The 21,461-nt window shown below is 41.2% G+C and overlaps 1 protein-coding gene across 1 annotated transcript in view; it reads right to left on the reverse strand.

Annotated features, from left to right (window-relative positions):
• CACNA2D3 (calcium voltage-gated channel auxiliary subunit alpha2delta 3) overlaps positions 1-21,461 on the reverse strand; it is an 864,056-nt gene that overhangs the window by 43,699 nt on the left and 798,896 nt on the right. Inside the window, exons 33-36 of the mRNA XM_040454466.1 lie at positions 20,923-20,998; positions 18,228-18,280; positions 16,641-16,696; positions 7,832-7,943 (exon numbers count right to left, since the gene is read on the reverse strand). Of these exons, the coding sequence (XP_040310400.1) occupies positions 7,832-7,943; positions 16,641-16,696; positions 18,228-18,280; positions 20,923-20,998 (297 nt within the window). The remainder of the gene's footprint in view (positions 1-7,831; positions 7,944-16,640; positions 16,697-18,227; positions 18,281-20,922; positions 20,999-21,461) is intronic.

The following is a 21,461-nucleotide window of genomic DNA, read 5'->3' on the forward strand; positions in this document are numbered from 1 at the left end:
AGAGAGAGAGAGAGAGAGAGAGAGAGAGAGAGAGAGAGAGAGAGAGATCTTTCTTAAGCAGGCTTCATGCCCAGCACAGAGCCCAAGACAGCGCTTGAACTCACCACCCTGGATCAAGACCTGAGCCAAAACCAAGAGTCAGATGCTTAACAGACTGAGCCACCCAGGTGCCCCTACTTTAATCTTAATCAAACTGCATTTGTATTTTTGGCTTTTAATTACAAGTCAGTAAGGAAAAACATTGCTTGCCTTAGCAATCATCTATCTTGGTTCTATTTGTTTTCTCATTTAGAATGGAAATGAGAAACCTAAGTTAGTGCACTAAATCTGATTGCCTATCATGCACTAAGAGATGCTGGCCGCCAACGGAATCTGGAATTAACAACTACTAAGAATATAATATCCCTCTGGTCAAAAAGGTTTGTAGTCATTATAAAGCCAGTGGAGTCTACTTCACAGAGCCATAGTGCCATGACTTGTCAATAATCCTTACTTAAGTCATACATGAACTTTGGCCATCAGAGGTATATATATGTTGTACCTTTTTCTACAGGAATTCTACAGTAGTGAAGTGATGTTAGACTATAAAAAGGAAACCCCACATTTTAACAGAATAGTTAACGGGGGTTAAAATCTTTGCATACAGTTAGTATAGCATTATGCTAGTATTAAATGTGGCCGTTTATTGAGAACTTACTCTGTCCCAGGCACCATGCTAAATTTACAACATAAATTTTCTCACTTAATTCTTTAAAAAAATGTTTTTGTAATGTTTATTCTTTCTTGAGAGACAGAGACAGAGCGTGAGTAGGGAAGGAGCAGACAGAGAGGGAGACACAGATTCGGAAACAGGGTCCAGGCTCAGAGCTGTCAGCACAGAGCCCGATGCAGGGCTCAAACTCACTGACTGTGAGATCATGACCTGAGCCGAAGTCAGATGCTCAAACTACTAAGCCACCAAGGTGCCTCTTCCCACTTAATTCTTATAAGGCTATGATATGCTTACTATTACTATCCCCCAAATTACCCAGAAAGAAGCTGAGTTTCAGAGAGTTTAGGTTTTTGCTCAAGGTCACACAGCAAGTGATTACGGGAGTTAGGACTCACACTCTGAGCTCCCTGATTCCACAGTTCCTGTGCTAAACTGCTATACGTCCAGGGTTTCTTGTGGTGGATCCAGAAAGTCCTCAGTCCGAACAGTGAACTGGAACATGGTGGATTAAGCCAATATGGAAGCCATTCTCTTTTAAACACAGAGACATGCTGTATGAAACAGTTAAACAATACAAGCATGTTTAAATACAAAAGAATTTACACAACAAGATACCAAAGGCCAACTTGTACATTTATAACTAAGTATAAAAAAGCTGATAATCTGGTACTTCTGAGGTCTGAACAGGAAAAACAATATTAGCATGAGAAATCAAACTTTAAGCCGAAACTACATGCTGCCTAGGAAAAATATTTACAGTAATTATATGATGCAGAAACTCCTAAACACAAAAACTTACGTAACGAGAATTCACAGGCAGTCAATACTAACAGGATGCGTGATTAAAGTCCAACTGTAAATCTACTGTGAAGGGAGACTCGAGCTCTATTCTGTTCCCACAAAAATAATTAATAGTAAAAATCAGTCCATGGTCAAAGATGACAGAATACATGAGCAAATTTTCTACCAGGAAAGAAAGAAGACACAAGCGACAAGGAAATTGGTGCCCCGCCCCCAACACCAAATTTAAAGTGCAAAAACAAACTTAAAAAGTCTTTATAATTAGGTACAGAAAATTCAAGAATAAGACTCTTAAGTCTTATTAAAAATACACAGATATTTTAAAGTTCACTTTCTTAGCGACTTTAAAGCATGTGAGAATGCACAGATTTTTAAAAGAAACAAATAAAACATCGAGAAATAAGGAGAAAGACATCCACATCAAAAACTCAATGGACTCTAAGCAGTGGACTAGACACAATCAGAAGGAAATCAGTGAACTGAAGTTTAAGGAAATTACTCAGAATAAAGTATTTAAGCACACAGAAGTAAATTTCTATCTAGACACATGGTGGCGAAACTTCGGAATATCAAAGAGAAGCCCTTTAAAAGCCCTCTGAGGGGGGAAACACCAGAACACCTATAGAGGTGCAAAGCTAACACTCAGGACACAATGGAATAGTATCTTTAAAATATTTCAATTTAGATAGCATGGAGTTAAACGATCACTGCAGAATACACAGCACATAAAGCATTTCAGACAAAGAATGAGATAATTTACCACTCCTAGATCATTCCTGAAAAGAATGTCTAAAGTACTGTAAAACAAGAAGCTATGGTTTTTAAAAAATAGGGAGTAAACAAATTGGTAAACATCTCATTTACTACAGGCAATAATAACAACATATTTGGTGGGTTAAAAACACAACATAGTTAAAATATTAGGAAATATCACAAGAAAGAGATGGGAGTTAATCCAAGTTAGAGATTTAAGAGTTTGTTCTGGAGGAGGGAAGAGATCCTGAAATACGTACCAAGGTTATGGATAAATATCACAAGAAAAAAGTGTGTAACTTACACGCCAGTAAGGGAAAAATGGAATAGAGAAAACTCAATAGATCCAAATAAAGGTGAAAGAAGAAAGAGAGAGAGAGAAAAAAGAAAGAAAGATAAAGAAAGAAAGGAAGGAAGAGGAAGAAAGGAAGGAAGGAAGGAATAAAGACAAAGAAAGAAAGACAAAGGAAGGAAGAAAAAAAAGAAAAGAAAGAAAGAAAGAAAATGCATGGGGATAGAAAGCCTATAAAATGATGGTAGAAATAAATTCAAACTTAGCAGGAAGTACAATAAATCATAATATTAAATTTCCAATAGTAGAGATAATAAAAATGCCAAATCCAGCTCTATTCTATTTATAGGACAACATCCTAATGCAAAAGGACAAAAAAGAAAGAAAGAAAGAAAGAAAGAAAGAAAGAAAGAAAGAAAGAAAGAGGGGGGTGGGAAAGAAGGAAGGGAAGTTGCAAATGGAGGGAAGGGAGAAAACATGCCTAGGAAATATTACCAAACAAAGAAACACTGTACTTGTGCTATTAGCAAACAAAATAGACATTACTTTCCCATAGAGTGGGTGATCACATAGTGATCATAGCAATGATTTACCAGTCTTGAACAGGGATGTCCATGATAATAGCCTCCAAATATAGCCTCCAAATATAAAAAGCAAAGTAAAATGAATGACATGAAGGAGAGTAAAAATCCATAAGCCTGGGGAGAGCCTGATATCTAAAATAGAACAACAATAGTTTTGAAGCACAGTTAACACACTTGACCCAATGGATCTATATTAATCCCTTTCCTAAGCTATCAGAGAATGAAACTTGCTTTCAAAAACACAAGGACAAGTGCTAGAAATCAAAGCAAATCTCTGCACAGACTGAAAACCATGTGTTATACAGACTGCAATGTCATTTAATCAGATCAATAAAAAAAGATAGTTTCAAAACCCATATATTAGGAAATCTTAAAACGCTATTTAAAAATTTACAGACCAAAAATATGGTAAATATTAGAAAATTATCCCAGCTGAATAATGAAAGCCCTATATAAATTGAAATGCAGAGAGAAATTATATATATATATATATATATATATATAATATGTATATGAATGGAGCTGCAAAAGCTACACATCAAACACAATATGATAGAAAATTAAAAAAAAAAAACAGAATAAATCCCAAAAACACAGAAGAAGGATAATAATACAGATAAGAAGCAAATAAATGAAATAGAAAGTCAAAGAAACAATAGAGAAAATCTAACAAGCCAGATGATAGTTCTTTGAAAAGAGAAAAAAAGCAAACATCTCTATTAGTAAGAAGAGGGAGGGAGCAAAGGAAGGAAGAAATGATGCGGGAGGGAGTTAGGGAGGGAGGGAGAGAGACAGAGGGAGAGGGTGGAAGAAAGAGAGAGGAAGAGGGAGATAGAAAGGGAAGGAGAGGGAGGGAGAGTGAAAGAGAAAGAGGGAGAGGGAGGGAGGTGGATGGAGGGGAAAGGAGGGGGAGAGAAAAGGAGGGGGGAAGGAGGGGGTGTTGAGAAGAGGAGCTGTGGGGGGGGTATAAGAGAGAAGAGAAGGGAAGGGAGAGAGATTGATTTAAAAGAGGGCAAAATCACAAATACGGCAGCATTTTTAATCAAAAAAGAACACTATTAACAAATGCATGCAATAAACGTGAAGAGTGGTATGAAATAGGCAATTTTCTAAGAAATATAATTACCAAAATTGTTTCAAGAAGAAACAGAAATTCCAAAGAGATAGCTAAGCACTGAAGAAACTAATTCAGTAGTTGAAAATTTACTCACACAGAAAAGCAATCAAAAAACCTATCAGTCGTTCATAGTTTTATGGGTAAATTTTACCAAACCTAAAAGAAGCAGATAATTTAATCTTACACAAAATGTTTAAGATCCGAGTAATTTTGTGACAATAAGATGACCTTAATAGCAAAGCCTAATGACAGTATATGAAAGGAAAAGTATAACCCAATCTTCTTTTTGAGCACAGATGCCAAAGATTCATATGACATGAACAAATGGACCTAGCAAGATAGTTTTTGTTTTTGTTTTTGGTAATCATGACCATGAAAGACCACCCTGGGAAAGAAAGCATGTTTTCACACTAGATAAGCCATCTACCATTGAAGATACTATAGGGGTGCCTGGGTGGCTCAGTTGGTTAAGCATCAGACTTTTGACTTCTGCTCAGGTCATGATTTCACCATTGTGAGATTGTGCCCCATGTTGGAGTCTACCTGGAATTCTCTCTCTCCCTTTCTTTCTTTCCCTGCTTCGCTCATGCTCTCTTTCTCAAAATAAATAACTAAACATAAAACAATATTTATAGTATATACGACTTATTTCACAGTTTAATTTTTTAAAACATTTTTATTATTGTAACTCAACATCTTAAAATTATTTTAGTAATGGATGTAGAAAAATGTTTTGATAAAATTAACATCCATTCTTTTTTTTTTTTAATTTATTTATTTTTGAGAGAGAGAGAAACAGAGTATGAGCAGGGGATGTGGAGAGAGAGAGGGAGACACAGAATCTGAAACAGGCTCCAGGCTCTGAGCTGTCAGCACAGAGCCTGATGCGGGGCTCAAACCCACAAACCATGAGATCATGACCTGAGCCGAAGTCAGAATCTTAATCAACTGAGCCACCCAGGTGCCCCAACCTCCATTAAAGTTCCAAACAGTAGCAATGAGAGCAACAAACACCCCTGAAGAGGTTTTCTTTAGCTTAATAAATGGTTAACTACCAAAAATCTAAAGCAATTCAGGAAATGGATAACCGTTATGGTTGCATAACATTGCAAACATATTTAATGCTCTTGGACTGTGCACTTAAAAACAGTTACAATGGGGGGTGCCTGGCTGGCTCAGTCAGGGGAGCATGGGACTCTTCATCTTAGGCTGGTGAGTTCAATCCCCACATGGCTACAGAGATCACTTAACAAACAAAGAAACTTAAAAAGAAAATCACCCTCAAAATCTCTTTAACAGTTACAATGGTAAGTTTAATAGTATCAATATTTTACTACAATCTAGAAAACCCAATAGCATACCATATGATATTACTTACATGTGGAATCCAAAAAATAAATCAACAAAACAAAACTCATAGATGAAGAGAACAGATTGGTGGTTGCCAGAGGGAAAGGGGGTGGAGGGGGATGAAATGGGTGCAGGGAATCGAGAAGTATGAACTTTCAGCACTAAAAGAAGTAAGTCATGAGGATGTAATGTACATCATGGGGAATACACTCAATGACATTGCATTAACTTTGTAAGGTGACATATGGGGGCTAGCTTTATTGTGGTGACTATTTCATAATGTTTACACATGCTGAATCACTAGGTAGTACACCTGAAACTATAGCAAACATCATAGTTAACATGGAATTATTAGAAGAAATTCCTTTTAATTTTTTTAATGTTTATTTTTATTTTTGACAGAGAGACAGAGCATGAGCGGGGGAGGGGCAGAGAGAGAGGGAGACACAGAATCCGAAGCAGGCTCCAGGCTCTGAGCTGTCAGCACGGAGCCCGACGCGGGGCTCGAACTCACACTGCAAGATCATGACCTGAGCTAAAGCTGGACGCTCAACCGACTGAGCCACCCAGGTGCCCCAAGAAGAAATTCCTTTAATTGAGGAACAAGATACAGTTGTCTACTTTCACTGCTTCTAGTCAACAATCCTAGTTACTTCTAGGCAACAAAACAGTAAGTATGGAGGTTAGAAGGGAACATTTTCACAAATGATGTTAGTGTGTATGAAAAAAAAGTCCAAGAGAAGCCACACACAAACTATTAAATCTAAAAGAGCATTTAGCAAATGGATACAAGATATTCAACATACAGAAATCAGTGATGTTCTCATATTCTAGCAATTACCAATTAGAAAAGGTAGTTTTAAATGTATGCCATTTCTGCTGGAAGGGAAAACTGTAAGCTTTCAAATTATAAATCTAACATAAAATTATAAAACTGTATTAGAAGACCTGTAACTAAGGAGACATACTTAGTTTATAAATGAAAAGTTCCAAGATTATAAAAGATAGCAATTATCTTCAAATTAACCTATAACTCACAGCAATTTTAATCAAAATCATAGCATAATTCATAGAAATTAACAAGCTGATTACAAAATTAACATGAAAGAGTAAAGAGACAAGAATAGCCAAGACAACTTAGATCACTATATGGAAAAGGTATTTGTTCTCTTAAATATCAAGTCATACTATAAGCTATAATAATTAAAGAGATATGGTGTTGGCATCATTACTGACAAATCATAAAACCTAGAAACAGGTCTGTGTAGAACTAATCCTATGACACAGGTGCCATAATAAATCAATTAGGGAAAAAAAAAAAAAGACCATTCAGTAAGTAGTGCCGGTCAACGGGGCAACTATACTGAAAAAGATGAAATCAGACACTGCCTTATGCCACACACACAAATAAATTCCAGAGGGATTCAAGTCCTAAATGTGAAAATCAACACCTTGAAGTGTTCAGAATAAAAATACATGAGAACACCATTATGATAGGAGGGCAGTGACTAATTTCTTAAGGCACAAAACACACATCATAGAACAGAAGAATAAATTAGACACGAAAATAAAAGTAAAAGAAAATGTCTATGCATCTAAAGACATTATAAAAAGTGAAGAGTCAGCTGAAGGAAAAGGAAAACACACATATAAAGCATACAACTGCAAAGAAATCGTATCCAAAACATATGACACCCAAATCAGTAAGAAAAGATTCACCACCCAATAGACAACTGCCGACAGGAATGAAGGGGTAAGAAACTCAGATGATCAATAAAACCATTAAAAAAGGCCCAAACTCAGTAGCAATCAGGGAAATGCCTAATAAGCTACCAAATTTCATTCCCCATACATCAGATTCTGGTGAATCCTGAAGATTTCGTGCCTTCAGGAAAGACATCTAAGGATCTTTTTCCAATAGACAGCCGAAATGGACAAATGTCAACTGGGGAAACACCATCAGGACTTTTTCCAACCAATGACAAACCTGACTAAAAATCGTATATATTCTAGGATGCATTCGCAAGCACTCTGAATGCTTCCCAGATTCTAAATGATCTCTCTAACAAAGCCAAATGATGTCTCCTCCAAGCTGGTGGAAACGCTTCCTCACACAAGAGGGCAGCCATGTTTCCATCTCTTGCTGTGATCCTGACCACGCCATTCACACTGGCCCATCTAGGAGAGCTCTACACTGAGCAGAAAGGAGGCGGGAGGCTTACTTAGAGCAGTCTTCACAAGCAATGTTCCCTGAGGTTTCCTTGATGGTGCGCTCAGAGACAAACGCTGGATACTCTGTATCACAAGGTTCCAGGGTCTGCTTCAATTTTTGGGCTGCAGGGATAGGGGGAAAAAGAAAAAGATGAAGAACACAGGCACAGGCTTTATTGTGACTGGCAGCCTACAGTAACTCAGAACACAGTTCCGCTTCTGCTGCGCTGTGATTTTTCTAGGCACAGCATAATGCATTATTTTCTAATTAGTCAAGTGATTTCATCTGCCAAGCAACTCTATAAGCTGTAATTCCTCAAGCAGTGTGTTGGCTTCATCCACTATCATTTATGCATCACTAGAATACTTTCTGGGACAACATCAGTCAACGGGTCTCTGCCTTCAGACGTACTTGAACTTAGCAACAACACATATGTATATCTGAATAAATGTATAAAATACAAGTTACACCATATTATTCAGGGTGAGACAAAGGTCATGATGCAATTGTGTGGTTTTATTACAGAAACAAAATTGAAACATGGAATAGTAAAATACGTAATGTCTTTGAACCACAGCCATGAACCTAATCCTACTATTATGAAGTTCCTTGTCCAGTAATATAGCACTAGATAAGCCTGGTACATAGATGAGCACACAGTAGGCACTTGGTAAAGTCTCCGTGGTTGGTAAAATAATAAACAAGTTATGTCCAGTGGGCACGTTCCAAAACCTCTTTAAGTGTCCTTTTTTTTTTTTTCAATGTGCAAATTGGGGATAATATAGTTTCTCTATCAGTGAGTGATGTGAGAAGTACATGAAACAATATATGTTGAGTACTTAGTACAGTACCTGGAACATAATGGGTGCTGAGTAAGTATCAGCGAATGATAATAAGTAGTAACAACAGTAATAGTAATAAGCATAACACTAGCATTCTAGTGAAGCCATTGTAACATTAAAATGATAAGGATGCTAGATACTAGAACATAGCAGTTAAGGTGAAGACTCTGGAGTCAGAGGAGTTTGGACAAATGCCTGCTCCAATGCTCCCAGCTAATCCTCTGTATCCTCACCTATAAAATGGAAATGTTGATAGTACAGGTTCTTGTCACTCATTAACATCTTACCAGTAGAATGCTCCAATAACCAATAGTTTGGAAACCAAAAGTTTCCAATAACCAAACTTTGTGCAAAGTTTTTGGCTGATGTCTATACAGAAATATAAACACATATTTATAAATATCTAGAATATATAATTTATGTTTTCAACTCCAAAACTCAGTAAGATTTTAACAAAATGATGTGTTGACAAAGTCTCAAGTTGTATTCCAACGACGGTTGGATGTCAGAAGCACGGGTACATGTTTTGTGGAGTGTCTATGTGGAGGCAGCTGCACTAAGCAAGGCATCAAAGGATTACTAAATGCTAAATGAGCATTTGGTAACCACTAGCTATTTGTTGGGTGACCAGGAAGCCGTATTCCAGGCATGTATATCCTAACGTGATTCTTTTTCTTATATAGGCTTTTCACTGAGCTTTAATTATTTTGAGGAAATTGACTGGGGGCTTGGGGTTGAAGCATAATGCATTGTAATTTTTCTTTTTTTTAAATTTTTTTAAATGTTTGTTTATTTTTGAGAGAGACGGGCAGAGAGGCAGAGCGCGAGCAGGAGAGGGGCAGAGAGAGAGGGAGACACAGAATCTGAACCAGGCTCCAGGCTCTGAGCTGTCAGCACAGAGCCTGACACGGGGATCGAATTCACGGACTGTGAGATCATGACCTGAGCCAAAGTCGGACGTTTAACCGACTAAGCCACCCAGGCACCCCGTAATTTTTCTCATCTAAAACAAAACGAAGTAGATTAAATCAGCTTGTTTATGTAAAATATGTAATTTCTAGAAACTGATCACTGATATGAAGAAAAAATGCCCATATAACTCACTGAGTTGTTCTGAGTAATAAACCGACTAAAGCAGGTACAGCTCTCAATCGAGGGATACATGTACACACTTCCACAAATATGCACGCACATACACACACACACAGCCTTCACGAAATGCTGGCTGCTAGAGAGTGTTCCTATCTACATACCAGGAGTTGGACTAATTACATAGTAACTAAGGGCACAAATCAGGGGTCGTGAATCTTGCCACTGCTGTGTGACATCAGGTGAGTTTAATCTCTATACCTTAGTGTTCTCATCTGTAAAATGGGAATAAGAACACCAACCTCATGTGGTTGTTTGGGGATCAGATGAATTAATACATGGGAAGTGGCTGGCACAAGGTGAGGCCTATTTAAGTGAACGTGCTGACTGCCACAGGACAGCATGTTATTAGATGGAATCCTCAGAAACTGATGGCCTTTTTGAACCATTGCTTTTTGGTTAGAAAGGGCCGATGGCTACCTTCCCGATGTCTGGCTCCACTGCCAGTACAGCACTGGCAAGTGTCATGCTCCCAAAGGCGTAGGTCCGTCCCCTGTGCCCTGCGGTGCTAGCTGATAGCAAGTGTCATCACGTGCTTGCTGGATAAATGAGTAATTCTCCTCAATGGTGCTTTTCAGGCAATCAGACAAAGGAGATGTAAGCGTCTCAGGCCCGCATGACAAACTGCCTGCCTTCAGGTGGGAAGGCAAGGTCAGTTTAGGTGGCCAGTGCCCAACAGCAACAACACAGAGAGGCACCTGGTGGGAACGTCATTCACTTCATTCACTTCCAAGTTCCCTTTCAGTGCCTCTCTGATTTCCTCAGGGGAACATCTTTGACGGTAGGGAGGTTTCCCCACCTTCCTCTCATTTTCATTTTCTTTCATTTGCTCTACGCCCCCCCCTTTTTTTTTTTAACCTAGGAAGGCCACACATAAAACACAGAGATATGGCTACACTTTCCTGATGCTTTTTATTTTCACGATTCTTATGTGTACAATTGATTCCTTTGTATAGCAAAGGATAGTGACTTTTGATTTGGGGAAACTTCCTTTTAATGCTTAGATTGTTTGAATTTCAAAAGGTAAGGCCATTAAAATGAAAGAAAGTAAAAAAAAGAAAACAGTACAGATGATAAGAGGCAATAGCACCCATATGCAGATGGCATACGATCACTGAATGATGGTAACGGCCACGTTTATTAAGAAAGTACTCCATGCCAGATGCTGTTCTGCTTTACATGTTTTAATCTATTTAACAGTAAAACATGACAAAAAAAAAATAAACTATAAGGTAGGAACAATTGTTTTCTCTGTTTCGCAGGTTAGTGAAAGGAGGAGAGAATTGCATAAATCGCCCCAATTCATCCAGTCAATGTGTGAGCGAGCGGGTGAGCCAAAATTTGAACTTGGGCTGTCTGCCTCCAGCACACATATATTTAACTGCTCTGTGAAGTTTGGCCAATGAAAGAAAGGAAGAAGGTCTGTGGGGCGGGCTGAGATGGGCAGCACACATGATTTAACTAAGCCCAATAATTGCACTATCTCTAATTGTAATTGTCTGGGCCCAGTTACAATGGAATGAGTCCAGCGCTCTCAATGGTGAGGCTCATTTGGCTCTGATTCTTCCTGGAGATGAAATTCTTGTTCCCTTGACAATTGTAGGGCACCCATACTGATGTGGCCACAAACTGTTGAATCCATGTGCAACACAACTACAGACTGGCTGGAAGTTGCTTGATGTGCTTTTGGGAAACGTGTGAATGATCATATAAAACCATGGCCATATTTAATCTAAATAAGATGGTTTACTACAAAGACCTTCCTTTGGAGTGTTATGGACACCACATATATTTGCCAGTCACTACCATTTATCTACAGAATTTCGAACGAATAGCTAAGGCTGCCAGTAATCTAACGGGTGCTGTTTTAGCAATTAGGCATTTAAAACTCATTAGCTTACAAAGGCAAAGGTAGAAGCAGTCATGAAGCTCAGCTAGACTGATTCCTTATTTTGCAGAAAACCGGGGTTCAGAGAGCGGACATAGCTTGCCTTGAGCCCCACAGAAAGTGACTCACCATGACCATCATTTACTTAAACACCACCAGAAATGGGGCACCTGGGTGGCTCAGTTAAGCGTCCGACTTCAGCTCAGGTCATGATCTTAAGGTTCATGAGTTTGAGCCGCGCGTCGGGCTCTGTGCTGACAGCTCAGAACCTGGAGCTTGCTTCAGATTCTGTGTCTCCCTCTCTCTCTGTTCCTCCCCCGTTTGTACTCTCTCTCTCTCTCAAAAACAAATAAACATTAAAAAATTAAAAAAAAAAATCACCACCAGCACGTTCACAGCCAATACTCAGTAAGCACTTGCTACACCCCAAACACCATGCTGGGCCCCTCGCGTGGAATTGGTCCTCACCACCAATGCGGAAGGTCTGGGGCTCTCCTGTTCTACAAAATGAAGAAACTATAGTCCAGAGAAATAAAGTCACACCGCCGTGAGTCAGGGAGCCCAGATCTGCTTCTGCATGGTCACGGCCCGGAGTGTCCCTTCCGTGCTGTCACACCACTCGACGTCCCATCCGGCCAGGACCGGCTGGCTCCAGCTGGAGCCATGACCTACCACTCACTCACAATGCAGCACCCAATGGAGCATCCACACAATTGAATTTCTTTAATTTTCCCTTAGCAACAAATGTCCCTGATGAGAATAACTGACTTGGGTTCACAGTAATTATGGACAGACAACTGGGAATGAATAGAGTTGCCATTTGAAAAGCTCTCCTCGTCTTTTGTCTCTGTGAATGCACCCCCATTCACACTCGGTGCCAGCAAGCTCCATTCTCTCTGTGCAACTTCGCCAAAATGATACCTTTGTGATAATCAAGCAGAAATGGGCTTCCACAGTCCCCTTCATTAAGGAAATGAAGCAGATAAACAGTGTAATTATGGATTCCATTTTTAGCTAAACAAAGATGTATGTCTCAGCACAGGGTCTTTGTCTAGTGAGGGAGTGGTAAATTTAGAATGAAGAAACCTTGCAAGTCAGTATTTCTGGGAAGCTTGAAACTTTTCTCTCCTTATGCTGGGTCTCACATTTACATTTACATTTGACAAAGATCTCCAGCAGCCCTGAGGACGAGTTCATTCACCCGCTTTGATTCCATTTCTTCATCTATAAAATGGAAAACGTCAGCCACGTCCAGCAGAGGGCTATAGGTCCGGACGAGACAGTTCATGTGCTTCACACGGGGGTTCAAGGAAGGCGGGCTGCCTTGCTCGCTGCCACCTAGCTGAGCCCTTGGTTTAGGTCTGAGCCCTCCGTGACCCAGTAGCTGTCTGACTGAAGGAGCTCAGCAAGGTTTAGTGACAAATTCCAGAGGTCCCCACCGCTCAGGAATGCGGAAGGGGTCTGAACTCTGGAGATGGGCCCACCGTGTGGTGATGATAGAATCATGGGGCAAGGTCTTTCCAATATCTGGGGGAAGGTCTCACGGTGCAGCACAGGATGACATGACTTGGAAATACCTATGAAAGAACTTGTAGAAAAGCTTCTAAAACAGAAAATGGAGAACTGAGGCATCACATTAGTCCTGTTTGCTAACATTTTGCCCACTGTTGGTCCTGCTACAGGGGGAGCAGGGGAGAGGGGGTGTGGAATTTCAGAATGGGAAACTGCATACATTTCTGTAAGCATCATGAGTGCAAAGACTATATCCTCTTCCTTATTCTTCATCCCCTACCCTCTACCTTTCAGTCTACACCGGGGTTTTGCAGCAGTGGCACTGATGATACTCTGAATAGGATGATTCTTTGTTGCCAGGGACTATGCATCGTAGGATGTTCAGCACTATCCCTGGCTTCTACCCACTACATGTCAGCAGTATCCCCGCTCACCCCACTTGTGACAACCAAAAATGCCTCCGAACATTGCAGTGACTCCTGAGAGAAAAAACTCCCCCTCCCCAGGTTGAAAACCAGTGGTCTAAGCAAGGATTACAGTGACTAGCACACAACAGAAATTCTAAAACTGACCGTCAAATCTGAAGGACCAGAACAAGGGCGTGGGCAGGGCCTGTGGCAGCAGGTCACCGGGAAGGGGAGCAGGCTGCGGTCAGAATGGGGGCCATGGTGATGCAGGCTGGCATGAAGAAGTGGGGCATCCTCACGCTCACCGTGGAAGCTCCTTAGAGGAGGTGGGCAGGCACCCGGTTGTGAAGAGGGCGCCAGGAAGCAAACCCCGAAGATGACTGGCCACTGCCCTCAGCACTGAATGCACCCCTGAGAGAGAGCCGCGGTCTCAGCCAAAACAGCCGCCATCGCCCCACATGGGAGCACCACCCACCATGTGTGGAGCACTGTGCTGTGTGCCAGGTCTGCCTGTGGGCTTTGTGTGCACCAACCAACCCATCATTGTCTGTGCTGACCTGCTGGGACACCGGAACCCAGAGAGACTGTGCAACCTGCCCAGAACTAAGCAGCTAGCGGGCAGCAGGGGAAGGCTGCCTGATCCCCGACCAGAGCACTTCACCTGGGCAAAACCGCCACGTGCTGGCCTCCCGGAGCCAAGCAGAGGGGACTTGTCCCCGGGAACTGGCGGTGCCGTGAGGGCAGCCCTTTGACCCACTTGTGATCCATTCTCTTGGCCTCTACTGATCTTCCTTCTTCCGTTTCTCTCTTTTAATCTCATTTTACTTTTTTCACTCCTAATAGTAAAATTGTGGAAAAACTAGTGGAATAAGAAGAGTAAACAGAAAAAAAGATAGCAAGTGCCCATTTAGCAGGTCCCTTCCCAGCCCTCGTTCTCAAATCTGGTGCAATTTTAAACAAAAGCAGGTTCACGCTATAGGTAACATTTCCTTTGGGGGACATAATAGTCTTCTCTTCCTAATTCATATTTTGTTCTGTGCTTACTGAGTCCCCACTGGCTGCTCACCCTATTTATTTAACTCCCTATGCCCCCATTCCCCCCATCATTGGATGCTTGTCTGGGGTACACACTGTTTAGCATATTGTTTATCTTGGTATGTTACTTAATTTCATGAGCAGTTTCGATCCTCTTAAAAAGTTTTCAGAAGCAGAATCTTGGTAAAGGTTCTCTCTGCCTCTCTGTGGATGGGCTGTCATTTATTTTGAAACGTCCTTATTGTTCACCTTTAAAGAGTTACCTGTATTTGCAATCATCACTTTCTTAGTGATGCTCATCCTGTCATACCATCCTTTGTTCCCACCCCAGTTTATTTCCTTAGGCCAGATCTCTAGAGGCGGGGTTATGGACATGCAAAGCAGGTACCAACCCAAGAAGAAGGGGCAAGTATGGAGCCCACACACTGAGGGTCACCAGGACAGCGTGTGCATGCGTGTGTGAGAAAACAGGGCACAAAGGTGTTGTTCCACTGGGCTGTCAGCTTCTGAGAACAGGGTCAACCCCAAACACGTTTGGGTCAGGTGCACTGTAATCAGAGCCCATCGAGTGCAGCCGGACGCGTGCACCTCTCTGCAGAGGTTGCCCCATGTCATCCTCTAACAAGAAACTAGGGAGATCCTGGATTTAGGACACATGGTCCTATTTGTAAGTCACAAAGCTACGATGACAGTGGCTAGACCGGTCATACCCGGCAAAGGAAAGATTTGCCAGGGTATTCGGTAAGTAACCCGTGGCATTGAGCACCTACTATGTACTGAGCACCAGTTAGGTGCTAAGGGATACTGATGCCATCCAGAAACTCTGGTTTAGTGTGAAACAAATTGGGACAAGAATGGTGCAGAAACGCTGGGGAAGTGTGTGAGCTGACCGGGATGAAAACACGAAGGAAATGCTACTAACTCTTCCTGGAAGAACTGAGAGAATCCTCACCGACTGGTGTCTCAGGGGATGGGGGAGGAGATGTCAGCACCTGGGGAAGGCTGCTGCATTACTAATCTACCTCTGTGAAAAAGACAGATCATTAAAATAATAATAATAATAATGATAATAATGGCAGTAGTCTAGCCTAATTCTGGTTCCTTGCATCCCAGGGAGGAAAACAGACATGAATGAACACACACAGGAAAGGAAGAGCAGAGCATATGTGGGAAACAGCAAGTGCCTGAGCAGGTGGGGCGGATGGCCGTGAGACGGCCCTCATTAAAGAGCACGGGTTTTGTAGGGCCCGGGGACTTGACTGTTTATCCCTGTGGTCAACACTGTCTGCACTGTCTTCATAGTTAATTACAGCTACCTGTTTTGAGTCACCACGCTCAGCAGATAGCATGATTTATCATTAAGCACACACACACACACACACACGTGATAGGAGATAAATATTATTTATTATGTCTCCCATTTTGCTTAATGTAGGGAAACTGAGTCTTGAAGACATCAGCTAACTTGCCAAAGGCTAACCTCAGAACCACGACTCAAATCCACCTTGCTCTAATTCCACAACTCACACCTCTACAAGAGTTTCCATGAATTATCAAATCGCTGAAGGCTTTTGAGTGGGGAGACTATGACTAGATTTGTATTTTACGAGGCTAATTGTAGCAAACAAACAAAAAACTAGAGTGGTTATCCATTCGCTGAGACTGAAAAAGGCAATGTGTCTCCCTTAGATTCTGAGCACTGCTCACAAGCTTTTTGAAGAATTCACACGTGCAGTGTTTGACTGCAAAGTCTTAGTGAAGGAAACAGGTCAGAGTGCACATTCAACACGGGAGGAATGAAACCGTGGCATTTTTGTCAGACTAGATGGTGCTGCGGTCAGCACAAAGGGTGCCTTTCGCTGACCGAGCTGAAAAATCATCACTGGGTCCCGGGTGGTTTATGTGAGCACATCCTTGATGACAAGTGGCCAGTGACCCCAAGGCTTATCAAGTTGAGCTGGGAAACAAGAACGGGCTGCTACTTACCTGTGGCTGTCATATCTGAGTGCCACCAGCTGCAGAGGTTAAATTCCACCAGAAACCTGAACAGGTAATGCAAAAACCCAGTGTTACTCGGTCATCTGCCCCAGACAGAACGGTGGCATTGCTCCCCTCATTTGAAAGAGGAACGTCATTACCCGAAGCTATCAGTATGGTTGGTTCTGTTACTACCGAGTTTTCACTGGGCTTTCTCTTCCTTGGGAAAGGCCATTTTATCACCAATGCTGGCCCAACACTGAAAGCGGGTTTACCTAGACTTAATAACTCGTTGAGAAATATCCCGCTTGTAGGCAGAAATAGTTTTCCAGTTATAGTGTGAGTCTATAGTAAAAAATCAACTCCGAAGGGCTTCCTCTGCCTTGGTGCAGAAATACAAATAGCATATTCTCTACCGATACTATGATCTGCCATAATAAAGGAAGCTTTCAAAATTTATACTGCAATGCAAACTTGTTCAGCCCTGTGTATGTGTGTGTGTGTGTGTGTGTGTGTGTGTGTGTGTGTTTGAGTGTGTGTAGGCATAAATGGAACAAACTTCTCTTTATGAAATTACACCACAATACAACTTCAGAAAAAAAATCAAAATCTCTCAACTGCTAGTACAAAGAAATGCAAAAGTAATATAAACCATCCTCCAAGTGAATAGAGATAGATCAAAATTCCATCATTTCTTTTTCAGGCTCATGGCTACTACCTACAGCAACTCACAGTCCATCAAAATCTCACTATTCTCTGTTACTGTTGTTCTCTGCCTCTTAGATACATAACAGAAGTGAATTTGAATTTGTAATGTTGTTAAATTAATATGGGCTACAATAAAGCGATAAAGACAATGGCTGTTCATCAAATGGTAAGAAATCTGCCTCCAATCCTCAGAAAGTGGAGCCTTAATGGGGAAAATAAGAATCTGAGGGTCGGATACAGCTTGAACAATCTGGTTTCCATGCTCATCCATGGAATTCTTCCCTTTCCTGGGACACAGTGCTTCTGTCATGTGTCCAATACCTCTTCTGGGAGTCACGGCTTTCATCTTTGAGCCATTTCAATCTGACCTAAGTCACAGATGCATCCAGCATCCTCCAAATAGGAACACAGTTTGGCAGGGTAAACAATTAATTCACACCTGAGCAAAGCCCCCACCCCCTGGATCATGACTGCACAAAACCCCTGTCCGGGACAAGCCCCCCCCTCTTCTGCACATGCCAGCACATCCAAAGGAGCACAGTGGACAGCCCCAGCAATTTGTTCTTCTGACCACAGCCCACCCAGGCTGCATTAAAAACAGCCAGACATCTATGTTAAATTTAACACTAACCACAATAAATAAATTTGGTTTGTATATTACAAGCTGTTAGTCTGCTAAACAATGACATAAGGGCATAAGCAGTGACCATGAATAACTTAAAGATAATTTTTTGGTCTCAGCTTTCAATACTTGGAGATATTCAATGAGGTTATCTCAGAGTATTCTGAATCCAATGCTAGTTGAAAACACGGAACAGTCTTCCACTTCGCTTTATAATACAAAAGACAAGCAATATTACTTTTAAAAATGCAGCAAGTTATACTTACAAGACAAGTTCTGTCATTACCCATTTTACTGCAGCAAGGAAGGCATGATAAGGCTGAAGAGAAGAATTCAGTACATTGAAAACAATGCATCACATATGAAATGTGTAGTTTAACTTAAGGCTTTACATAAAGACAATGTTATTCTTCTAGAGAGATTGATATCATGTTAAAAAACAGTGAAGCTCTAGCTAAAAGAAGAAAATGGTTGGATACTGTATCCTAAAACTAACATTTTAAAACTTTGAACTCCCCTGTAGTGAGATGTGATTTACAAGTAAAATAAACATGATCTAATATAGGGGTTATCTCTGGGAGGAAAAAGGAAGTTCAGCAAATGATGTTTAAACCTTTACCCTCCAGGGGCTAATATTTTGCAGCCTGATGCTGAGGGGCTCAAGTCATATAACTAATTTCAAATGGTAATTCACAGATCTGCCTCTCAGAAAGGTGATTCCCTGTTCTCCATCACTGGATGTCATTCACTGAAACCAGCAAAAGTTGCATATACTTCATTTTAATGTTGCCCATGAGTTATGTAGGGTTTAAGCTGCCTTTTCTCACACATACATATTTGGACTTGAAAAAAAATGACAACCATGTAAACATGTGATTTTATCCTTGCCGAAAATCCCCTGCAACTCTCTAAAGGACAGCAACGACAGCCCAATCTTTATTTGAGAGTATTTTAATTTAAACAAGCAGTTGTATTGTTTACTCTGTGATATTTTCTATGTGGATAATTCAATTTCCTGAATTCTGGAAAATACCAGGCCCCCGTCTCAGTTGGTTCTCTGAATCTACATGTGCCAGATATTTGATTAGTGGGTGCACTTTGAGAGGCAATGACACTGGCAAAGCCCTTGCCCCAGAAGGCAGGTCCAGAGAAATCTCGGAACCTTTCGTGGTTGCGTTCTGGTGTCAGAGAATTGAAATGACAAATCCTGCTTTCTGAAGCTATGGCTGTTTAATCCTACCCTCTGAGCATTTGGACAGTAAAGACTACAACTAGGAATGGGGGAATTATCCAGCTTTAAGTGAAACAAAAACTGACTTGCATACCTCTATCCATTTTTTTGAAACTTCCCTATTTCAAGCCAGTAAGTAAATGAACAAAACAACAGTAATGACAGTCTACTGGGTTATTCTCAGCCCACAGGGATTTCAGACTGGATCTCTCGCTCTGATTTAATTGAGCATGTCAACATCACTCGGTGAATCACAGGGCTCTCAGGATTTAGGGTCAGATAAGGATGTAAACTATTAACTATTTCCTAAAACTAAATGCAACTTGCTGTCCTATGGCTTTGTTATATTTCTTATTGCTTGAAAAACAACCATCTTTTTTCAAAAAGACCCTGGTGGTCAGGCCCTGGGATAGTTCTGTGCCTTTGTACCTGCTGGGATGGGTAGTGACATTTCTGCAGTCCTTGGGTCCCTGGGAGGAGGGACTGAATAGAGGGATTAGGGAGGCTCTGGAGATGGGGAGGGGTGGGGATGGGGGGCAGCTCCCCCAGGGGCCAGGGGGAAGAGCACTCAAGCATTCGGTGCCAGACGCTGGCTCTATGTATGGGCACACAAAGGGATTATGTAAATACAGGATTAAAAATTTAAATGGCACATTATCATTCAGAAGGGTAAAGCCATTGAGCTTTTAAGCCTAATGATGAAAACATATCTTGGGAACATTTTAGGTCTAGAAATAGTCCTGCTAAAGCTAGCGAAGTTGGATTTGGAAAGACATGTTGATTCTCACTAAAAAGTGGTATTTTTTTCAAAGCATTCAACTTTCAGTTCCTAGTTGCCTCTCAGAAATTTTCCAGCTCCAAATCATTTCTTACTCCCTCAGTGTAGGAGAACCGTGTTAAATACTGGGCTTTTAAATAATCCCCTTGCAAGATCTTACAGCTGCAAATGAGAAGGTGTGTGTTTATATCCCAAAAACCAAAATGGCTCATAAATTTTGTGTTTCAAACCAGATTTTAGGTTAATTTTTGGAATTTACAAAATGACAACATGTGAAGCTTCTATTTATACACATAGGTCGGGTTATATTGAAGTATCCTGTAACTGTTTTTTTTTTTTTTTTTTTTTCCCGTGTTTTCAGGTGATGGGTGGCCAAACTTACATTGCTTGTACATCGTAAATTATATTTTCTAACTGGGAGCAAATTATAATGGTTAATTTCTGGCAGTGTGAAAGCCTGCTTCTAGGGATACAACAGCTATATTGATTGGTTCTCAACTGTGACACCACTGATGGAACCAGCTCCAGCAAAAGTGACAAGGAAGCACACCAGCATCCTGATTAAGGTAGAGGATCTATGATCGGAATGTGAATTTATCCACAGGCTCCTCCTAGGTCTCTTCCAGACCAAAGGGAAGATTTCTGCTAAACCAAACTAAATTCTCTTTCATATGGGAGAGAATCCACAAATCTTCTCCTCTTTACTAGCCATCAAAAGGGGGTTGCTGCATTCATTCATCAGTGACTTCAGACCTGCTTGTCATCCATATAATCAATGGGTTTGGGTTTGAATGGAAGTGGTTCTTCTTCACCAGTAAAATCAGGAAGCACTTTAAAACATTCATGGTTTTGCAAAAAGATGAACTTGATTACTCCAAAGATAAAGACCTGCTCGCACACAGAGACAGATACAAACGTGCCACTGTTTTGTGGGTGACCACACTGTACTTACATCCAGTAGCCCGCTGGCACTGTCACTGCTGTCCTTGTTGGCCCTGCACATGGCTTGATAGTCATACAGGGTAATTCTGTAGGAGAGAACAGAAAGGAGGGTCACTAAATGGGAAGCTGTGTGTGAACCAGCGTGGTGAACTCACCACACCACCATCAAGTGCAGCAGTGACAAACACAAATAAATACAGGCCTGAAACAGATGACAAATCAGGAACGTGCAAAGTCTAGGACTGGAGACACGGGCACATCACACTTGGAACTTGAAGAGGAAAGGAGTAAAGGTACTGGGGTTGAGGGGAGGAGACAGGGATGAGACGAAACAGTCATTTTGGTTTAAACAAGCTTGATCTGCTTGGACTAGGATACTCCAGAGGGACGATGCTGTTCTCAACTGGATTCTGGACCCTGAAGGGAACCCACTTGGGCCATGTGTCCAGGATTGAGGAAGGCTGGGAAAGACCACTTTGAGTTCAGAATTGGCAGGATCCTCTGACTCTCTTAAGCACTAGGAAATATCCCTGGACCAAGATGAGCACA

Source organism: Herpailurus yagouaroundi, unplaced genomic scaffold (genome assembly GCF_014898765.1).
Source record: "Herpailurus yagouaroundi ecotype Mexico unplaced genomic scaffold, PumYag 213, whole genome shotgun sequence".
Taxonomy (NCBI): Eukaryota; Metazoa; Chordata; class Mammalia; order Carnivora; family Felidae; genus Herpailurus; species Herpailurus yagouaroundi.